At 47.4% G+C, this 9,331-nt stretch overlaps 1 protein-coding gene across 7 annotated transcripts in view; it reads left to right on the top strand.

The window, feature by feature from the left end:
• Nucleotides 1-1,039: 1,039 nt before the first annotated feature.
• Stn1 (STN1 subunit of CST complex) overlaps nucleotides 1,040-9,331 on the top strand; it is a 33,895-nt gene continuing 25,603 nt past the window's right edge. For 2 of the 7 annotated variants that reach the window (NM_001437569.1, NM_001437566.1), the window contains 3 exon segments: nucleotides 1,105-1,319; nucleotides 1,774-1,949; nucleotides 8,306-8,401. In NM_001437569.1, coding sequence (NP_001424498.1) covers nucleotides 1,796-1,949; nucleotides 8,306-8,401 — 250 coding nt within the window. In that variant the 5' untranslated portion in view covers nucleotides 1,105-1,319; nucleotides 1,774-1,795. 7 annotated transcript variants of the gene reach the window in all.

Here is a 9,331-nt window from a genome sequence, read left to right as displayed (position 1 = left end):
TGAAAATACCTCAACTTCTGAGGACATCTGAGACTGGTTTTCTTCCTGGCCTCCACCCTAGAGCAGATGTGTGCAGTCCTGAGAATGTCACCCAACCTGTCTGTCTCTACCTGGCAAGTGAACTGGAATCATCAGTCCTATGTGTTTCCTCAGGGAGAACCTGCTCTATTAGAGAGGGGTTAGGCTTGCCTACACAGATTTTAAACCGCCACGGGCCCAGCTGTTTCATGCCATAGAGTCTGGGAGACAGTTTTTCAACTCCTTCTGTGGCCAGGGAGGTAACTGGAAGCCACGGTTCTAGTGACACCCTGTTTCCATTCCAGCCCTTCTCTGATAGTTTAGCAATGATCTCTTTGGCCTCCTGCCTCTTTTGCCGCTGGAGTGAGTGACCTATCCTTTCCTAGTCGTGAGAGTGAGTCCCTGTGAGTAAGGAAGAACTTCTTTATTTATATGGGTGGAAACGCTGGAGACAGGGCTCCAACAGGGTGGCCATGGTTTACAAAATGCCAGCCTCTCAAGAGTTAAATGTACAACATCCCGGACTATACGTTAAGGAAGGGGAAAGGAGACAAAGAGAATTCTGGTCTAGTTAGGGGTGGTTTTCGTTAGAGATAAGACCTCACATTCACTCGGGGCCTCGGGTTTAGATCATAAATCATCTGCAAGCGAGACTACTGCATCCCCACGGCGCGTCCGTGGATCATTGCCAGCTGTGGAAACCGTAACACACTCCATTGCCTAATTTTGTTGGTTTAATAAGCCAAGACAACCCCCTGCCCTAATTTTAAAAAAAGAAAATTAAGTTTGACTCCCGCCCCAATTTCCTGGAAGCGTCTGAGGGAATCGGAGTGACAAACGTGACGTGAAAGGCGGGATTTGAGCAGCAGGAATTCCCGGGCTTCTTCGGGAATCTCCGAGATTATCCGAGACCCCGAAAAGCCTGCGCAGCGTGCGGACCCGGAAGACAGCGTGGGCGGAGCCTATGCGTGTAATGGGCGTGTCCTGTGAGGCGGACGTCGGGGGCGTGGCCTCAGCGGGAGTGGCTGGCGGTAGCCAGGCGCGGGTGGCGGGAAGGAAATACGCCGGCGGGAGTGTGCTAGCTTCCTTCTCGCAACCGGAACTATTTCGGCAATCTTGGCCAACTGCTCCTGCTCCGGGAGAGGCTGTAAACCGCTCTGATTCTGCCTCCTTTTCCTTTCCTCCGCTCTTCCCAGAAGGTGAAATGTCGAAGAGTGGATAGACACACCTCCAGGGCCCAAAGTCCACGGCCACAGGGGCGCCATTCACTCTCCGGACTCATTCGTTAAAACTCCTTTGGGGTACGCCTGTGTGGATGGTTATCCTCAAAGTGAAGAGTTAGTATTTAGGGGATGTAGATCAGTTGGTGGAGAGCACTTACCTAGTGTGCATGAAGCCCTGCATGAATCCCTGCGTTCGATCCCCAGTGCTGTATAAACCAGGCCTGATGGGACACGCCAGGAATCCCAGTACTGGAGGAGGAGGCCTGAGGACCAGTAGTTCAAAGTCATCCTCAACTACATAGCCAGATTTCGGAAGGCCAGCCCGGGCTATCCGAGACCATGTCTGAAAAGAAAATTTGTTATTTAACTGATTCTCAGTTGGAATTTCGCGGAAAGGGGCCTCACACAAAGAGCCACCCGCTAGGCATGAATCTTGACAAGATCCCGAACCCCTGTTTTACCGTCCTAAGACTTCTGGATGAACCTTATCCACAGTAAACACCCTGAAACCTTGTTTTCGTATCTTTTATAGAGTCTTGGCTCAGGGTTAGCAGATGCCAGAACCTTGCCTTTTGATGCAGTGCGAATCCAGTCCAAAAGAAGAGGAGATCCCGTCCCTCTTTTGGGGTCTGGATCCCGTGTTTCTAGCCTTTGCAAAACTCTACATCAAGGACATCCTGGAGATGAAGGAGTCCCAACAAGTGCCAGGTATGTGGCCAGTCAGCTTAATGGATGCCCTGTGCTGTACGTCCTGACTGATCAGTGTCCCTCCAAGATAAAGCCAGAGCCTTAGGGCATCTGAAGAGCCCCGTCTGAAAGTTATCTAGCCTCAAACTTGGAAAGAGTTCGTTTCTGTGATTTTTGGTGCAAATCAAAGACAATCTAAAATTTTTAAGTTAAATAGAGATTTGAGGGTGTAACCTTTGCTCTGAGCGCCTTCTCCCAACCTGTACATGACCAGACGTACTTCTAATACTTTCAGGATGGAAGTAGGAATGGTCAGTGTTCAAAGCCAGCCTGGGTTACGTAAAAGCTTTCCTCAATAAAATACACAACTAAAACCGCCTATGCTTAAGGGATCCCACACTTTAAAATGCTTTGATTCTTGAGAGCATGCTTTTGAATGGATTAGACAGGCGTAAGCCTTAATGTGGTACTTACCTTTCTGGTTATGTGACTCACTTTCTACAACGTCTCAGTGTCCTCTTAGTAAACGTGTGGGGGTTGGTTTTGGTTTGAGTTCATCACAATCAAAATAACAGAAACTCCTGTAAGGAAGGGTGTCATCTGGCTGGTCTGTGAGTTGCAACAATGTCTGCTTACAGTAGGTGAGCCCTTGAGAAACCCGAGAGGAAGCAATAAAGCTCTGTCTATATAAGTCTGTGCACACGTGTGTAGTTATATGTACATGTTCATGGGGGTCGGTATGTATGCACCTTTAGGTGTCTTCTTGGACTTTCCACTTTCTAAATTTTGTTTTTTACATTTCTGAATATTGTGTGTATGGATGTTTTACTGTGTACCATGTGTGTGCAGGTGCCCTCGGAGGGCAGAAGAGGGATTCCCTAGAACTGGAGTTACAGCTGGTTGTGAGCCACCATATGGGTTCTGGGAATTGAACTCAGGACCTCTGGAAGAGCAATCAGTGCTCTTAACCGCTGAGCCATCTCTCCGGACTGAAAGATCTTTTCTTGTCTGCTTGGTCCCCTACAGGGTTATGCATATATGCAGACAAGATGGGCTTGTCTGTGGGTGCCGGCCGTCAGAATTTAGACCACTCTGCTTGGGTGGTAGGTGTTTTACTAACTGAACCATCCCCCCAGCCACAATTTTTAAAACGAAAGTATTGGTTACTAGAGGTACAATTATCATAACCTAAGTTTGACAAATACATAGATTAGAGTAATTAGGTGGCCGCAAGTAGCCCTCTGGGAGCTTAGTACTGTGTTTTCCGAGAAGTTTGGTTAAACCCCTTGCAGTTTTGTGAAGTTTTCAGTTCAAGAACCTTCTGAAAAATAAACTGTGAGTCAAACAAGAAAGTCAGGGTCTCAGATATCCATAGCTGGGCTGGAGAGGTGGCTCAGTGGTTAAGAGCACTGACTGCTCTTCCCAGAGGTCCTGAGTTCAAATCCCAGCAACCACATGGTGGATCACAGGCATCTGTAATGGGATCAGATATCCACAGTGTGAATGAAAAGAAGTTTACGCAGTCTAGTCCATTTTATGTGCTTGGATGACCCCCTAAAGCCATTTGTACAGCCGTCTCTACACCTTTATTCCCTACCAACTGTTGAACTTAGTCTCTGGATTTTTGTCTTTTCCCCTCCACTTGGAAGGCAGCCAGCCTCCTCCAGAGTTTTCCAGAATTATCTGGTGTTCTTTATAGCTCATCTCCCTGAGAAGAAATTAATCCACACCAAATGCTAGTCTTTCTTAAAAGATCTGTGTAGGGAAGTAAGTACCAGGAGCACCCCTGTGGGCAAAAGGATGTGAGGGTGTGTTAAAAGCAGCGGTCATGGGGGCTGGAGAGGTGGCTCAGCAGTTAAGAGCGCTGACTGCTCTTCCAGAGGTCCTGAGTTCAATTCCCAGCAACCACATGATGGCTCACAACCATCTGTAATGGGATCCAATGCCCTCTTCTGGTGTGTCTGAGGACAGCAACAGTGTACTTAAACATAAAACAAATAACATATCTTTAAAAAAAAGTGATCCTTTCCCTCTCTGGTGAGACAGAGATACTCACTTGTAAGAGGAAATCTCACAGATAGTTTTCTTTAGATTGTGCTGTTTAAATTCCAAGAGGGCAGGAAGCCCCACTACCTACTCTAGGTTTTTTTGGTTTGGCCTTGTGTCTTAGGTCACCGTAAAGAGAGTCCTTGTGAGCCACATGTGGATTCCACAGCTGTAATCCCAGCGTTCAGGAGGTGGAAGCAGAAGGTCAGGACTTCGGGGCCATCCATTCTCAGTTACATCCAAGGCCAGCCTGGTCTACGTGACACAATTGCTCCAAAAGCAAACAAGGCAAGAGGGATGTGTGATGCTTGCCTCTAATCCTGGGGTTTGACAGGCTACAAAAGCTCTCGGATAACCTCTGTGGGCTCGAGACCAGAAAACAACAACAAAACAAAAACAAACAGGGTGCTTGTGACTCCATAAAATTTAGAACTATTTAAACATAAGAGAGTATCTGAAACAGAAAGTAGAGGTTACCAACTGCAGAAGACAAAACAGGACACAAACGGTGTTCTGAAATGAATTTGCTCACTCTTTGTCGTTGGCCCTGGGCACTAATCTCTCAGTCTTTGGAATTTCCTGAATGAAGGTGTGTCCCAGTAGCTGGAGGTGGGGGCCACACCTTAGTTTATGTTAACCGAGCATGTTATCAGAGTGGACCTATCTATACCCAATTAATGGAGGGTTGGGAATGGAGACCCTATCAGCCTGACCTTGGAGGGTGAGGTCATATGGCCAGTGGATCGATCATGCCTGCACTATAAAACCCCTTAAAAGCCTCTATGGTGAGGCTCGCATGAGCCTCCCTGGTTAGGTAAGTATGCCATGTCAGAGGACGCTGTGTCCCAGAGCTCTCCACACCTTCCTCTGTACTCTATTTAGCTGGCACTGATTTGTGCCCTTCCTTAGACGTTGTAATCATTGGTATGGTACCTCCCTGAGTTCTGGCTAAGTGAAGGAGTGACAGAAACAGCACTGTAACAGGCTAGACAAGAGGATCCTGGCAAAGCCAGAGGCTAGTAGCTGAAAAGCTGGGCTATCTTATTGGAGTGTATGCCCTAAACTGGTGAAATTTTACCTAACTGGGTACTGCTTGGTGTGCTTTGTAAAACACCATCTCCATAAGCCTGAACCTTGGGTTTCCCTGGTAGAAATGTGTATTTAGTCTGAGATTTAGTTGTGTTCATTGTCTTACATGTTAAAAACTTTGCTTCTATGTCGGAGGATACTTTCCCTGAAGGTAGGATTTCTCTGTGCAGCCCTGGCTGACCAGATACTCACCATGTAGACCAACCTGGATTTGAATAGTTTTTGGATCTCTCTCTCTCCCTCTCTCTCCCTCTCTCCCTCCCCCCCCTCAAGATTTATTTATTTATATGAGTACACCATAGCTGTCTTCAGACACATCAGAAGAGGGCATCGGATCCCATTACAGATGGTTTGTGAGCCACCATGTGGTTGCTGGGAATTGAACTCAGGACCTCTGGAAGAGCAGTCAGTGCTCTTAACTGCTGAGTCATCTCTCCAGCCCCAAGATGGATCTTTTTAAAAGTACTATTTTTAATTGTTCGATTTTATTTTTATGTATGTAAGAATTTTGCCTGCCTGTGTATCTGTGCATCATAAGCGTGCAGTGCCCTCAGAGGCCAGAAGAGGGCGTTGGATCCCCTGGAACTGGAGGTACCTTGGGTGCTAGGAATTGAATTCAGGTCTTCTGGAAGAGTAGCCAGTGCTCTTAACCCCTGAACCATCCCTCAAGGGCTGTTCTTCCAGAAGTCCTGAGTTCAATTCCCAGCAACCACATGGTGGCTCACAACCATCTGTCTGTGAAGAGATCCGATGCCCTTTTCTGGTGTGTCCTTATATAGAATAAATAAATAATATTTAAGAAAAAAATAAAAATAAAAAAGTATATTTAAAAGAAAACAAAAATATGGTCCTGGGGTTGTGGATGTTCATTGAGAGTGGCTGAAGATCTGAATCAAATTTGCCAATGACCTTGGCTTTTTAAGTCCTCACAGCATGGCTTCCTTTTCTTAGGATGTGAGCATAGGGAAGCATACGTACCCAGGATGGCCTAGGCCATGTGGGCTCTACGGAAAAGGCTGGACCTCGAGCGTTCTGTAAGCGTGTCTGCTTGATCACTTGAATTACTTTCTCTGTGGACAGAGCTGTGCGCCCTTGGGCTCCAGAAGAGAGAGCTCCCTGTGGTGGAAGGAAGTGGCTCTCTTCTGCAGTGCTGTAAGCCATCGTCTCGAGGCCCGGCTTCTTATCCTGTGGTTTATGTCTTAATGTGCTCTGAGAAGTTTCTTCTGTGTTTTTAAGCAGTGCATTTCTTCCTCAGCCAGTTTCCCCCCCCCCCCCCAATTCAAGCCATCTGCTGTTTGTTTGTTTCTGTCGTTCTGCATTGTTCTGTGATGCTTTCAAGATTTACTTCTGCTGAGTGCTGTGAGACTGGAAGGATTTTCTTGGAGCCTCAAGTGACTGCTCTTGAACGTGGGTCATTGTTAACTCGCAAGGCACACAGTCGTGAAGTCCATGTTTAATCTTTTTCAAGGAGGTATAGTATGTCCTCAAGGGAGAATGCATTGAGAGTTTTATTATTGCCAGATATGGTTTGTCGAATGAAGGTCAGCGACTCGGGGACCCTGGCTTGTGTGATATTTCAGTCTTCTTTCTGCCTTTGGAGACAGACTTGTTTAGCCCCTCACCCCATCTTAAGGACCATAACACTGTTGACTATAGGTCCATGCCATACCCAGTCAGCCTGTGTGTTTGTGAATGAAAGCAGCTGGCACTTGCAGGTGACTCTGTATCCTGGGCTCCCTCCTTCAGGGGGCCTTGCCCTCATCAGCTTCTGGCCTCCTGGGTTGCCCCAGTCTCCCACCCACAGACTCATCCAAAGAAGAGGGGCCACTCAGAGCTAAGTTTGCTGTGCTTTTCTCCCCAAGCCACACCCACTCTCCTACTATCCCTCTGAGAACCACCCAGCAGCAGTGGCCAGTGTGAAAACTCAGGCATCGTCTCCTAATGGATTGAAAACCAGAAGTCTGACCAGCTAGGCTGGTAAAAGCCTGGCCAAATGCCATGGCTTCTCTGCTTATAATCCGAATAGGCAAAAGCCACTGGAACATACATGTACGGGGCAAGAGAGGTGGCTTAATATTTGAGTGCTGCTCTTTCAGAGAACCCAAATTCGGTTCCCAGTGCCCAGTTGGGGAACTGATAACCAACTGCCCCTAAGTTCAGCTCCACGTAATGTGACACTGTCTTCTGTGGGTTCCCTCATCCACATCTGTGCAAATCAGTAATAATGATAATTATTATTTTAAAAATAACGTATTGCCCTCAAAATAGAATAAGTAAAAAAGGAAAGAATATCTCTTCTTCACGTCTGAAGGTAAAGACTGCAGGTGTGGCAGGGGCTGAAGGCGGAGAGAATACTTGGGAGCCGGTGTTCGATCCAAGTATATGGCGGAGGCTGACTCAGGAGCTTGGTGGGACGTCCTTGGAATAAGAGTGGAATGAGGAGCTGGTGGCTTCTAGAAACCCCCAGGACTTCGGTGCACGTCAGTTGCAGCTCCCGTCTGGTCTCCCCAGCAGCAGAAACTTGCCTCCCAGCATCTATGTAGCCTGGGCTTTACAAACAGGGCTTTAAGAAGTGCTCTCGAGCTGCGGTCAGCTGGCCCAGTGGGCAGGGCTTGTGTCTTTTCCTCTCTGGCTCATACAAATGATGACAGGGTCTCTTAGGGAAGTTGTGGTTTTACAAAGTCAGGGAGCTGGAGAGAGGGCTCAAGAGCACTGACTCTTCAATTCCCGGTACCCACATGGCGGCTTACAGGATCCATACCTCAGTTCCGGGAGACCCAGCAGGCATGCGTGTGGTGCACATATATACGTGCATACGGGCAAAACATTCATATGTGGAAAGAAAATAAATCAATCTTTAAAAAAAATAAAAGCCACAGCTTCCCTTGCAGTCACTTGGAATCAGTGGTGTGCTCACGTCAAGTGACAGCTGTGTTCAGCCCTGCGGCCTGTGTTCATAACGCACAATCCTGTTCACTGTGGAAAGGGAGCGAACCAGCCTGCGTGGGAGACCCTCTTCTCCCTGTGTGCTAGTTCAGGCTTCTCAAGAGCCTACCTTTCTGCTTTCTGCTCCTTAAAAGGACCACTTAGCTTCTTGGAGCCTGCCACTTGCCAAGGACTGACTCTTAAGGCTGGAATTTGGACGCACAGCTCGCCAGTGACTTGGGCTCTCCTGCCCAAGAGACGTTTAATGCAAGCAAGTGTGGCTGTCTTCTATAAACTGCTGCCTCTTGGTTTTTTAGGCATGTATTTTTACAATGGACATCCAATAAGACGGGTGGATATCATGGGAGCTGTCATCAGTGTGAAAGAGAGAGAGACTTTCTACAGCTACGGAGGTAAGAGCAGTCACCTCTGAAACTCAGTTTTCCCCACGCAGCTGAAAGTTGAATTTTCACCTCATGCTTGTGAGCAGCTGGGGCCTCACAAACAAAAAACAACAACAACAAAAAAAAAACAAAACAAAAAACCCCAAACAAACCAAAAACAAAACAAAACAAACAACCAAACAACAACAACAAAAAAAAAAAAACAAGGGTTGAGGATTTAGCTCAGTGGTAGAGCACTTGCCTAGCAAGTGCAAGGCCCTGGGTTCGGTCCCCAGCTCTGAAAAAAAGAAAAAACAAAACAAAAAAAAATGAGCGCTCTGTTGAGAGGCTTGTGGAGTCCTGAAGCAAAGGAGGCCACAGGTAAGGATGAGGGATGAGTGCGGTGAGGCGCCGCTGCAGGGGACAGACCGTGGAAGAATTGAAATGCAACCGTGTAGGGTCACCAATGGTCAGGGAGACACCTGACACCTGCCACACAGCTGTGCGGAGCCAGGGACCCGACCGAGTGGTTATTTCGATCCCTTTGGAAAGAGTCCCAGTAAATGTAAAAATAGACCTACTTAGATAACAATCGTTTTTAAAAGATTTATATCCAGAACAGTCAGGGGAGAGAAAAAAAAAAACGTTTTGTTACTCGAGGTGTAAATATCCGTTATCAGACTTGCCTGTCCCTCATGCGGAAACTAAGTACAGAGCCTCCATATTTTAGACCCCAGACAATTGCTAGAGTGGGCTTTAGTATAGTGGGCCTTGCTTTTCCCGGTGTGTGGCTAGGTGCCCGCCTGTAAGTACAGGTGCCTAAGGAGGCAAGAAAGGGGCGCCAGATCCCCTGAAGTTAGAGTGCTAAGCAGCTGTGAGCCACCCACTAAAGACCTGGCTCCCCTGAAGAGCAGTAAAGGCTGTGACACTGCGAGTCTCTCCGACCCTAATGCAAGCATC

This window comes from Rattus norvegicus, chromosome 1 (assembly GCF_021556685.1).
Source record: "Rattus norvegicus strain SHRSP/BbbUtx chromosome 1, alternate assembly SHRSP_T2T, whole genome shotgun sequence".
Classification (NCBI taxonomy): domain Eukaryota; kingdom Metazoa; phylum Chordata; class Mammalia; order Rodentia; family Muridae; genus Rattus; species Rattus norvegicus.
Note: the sequence above shows the minus strand (reverse complement) of the source record. Positions and strands in the feature narration are given on the sequence as shown.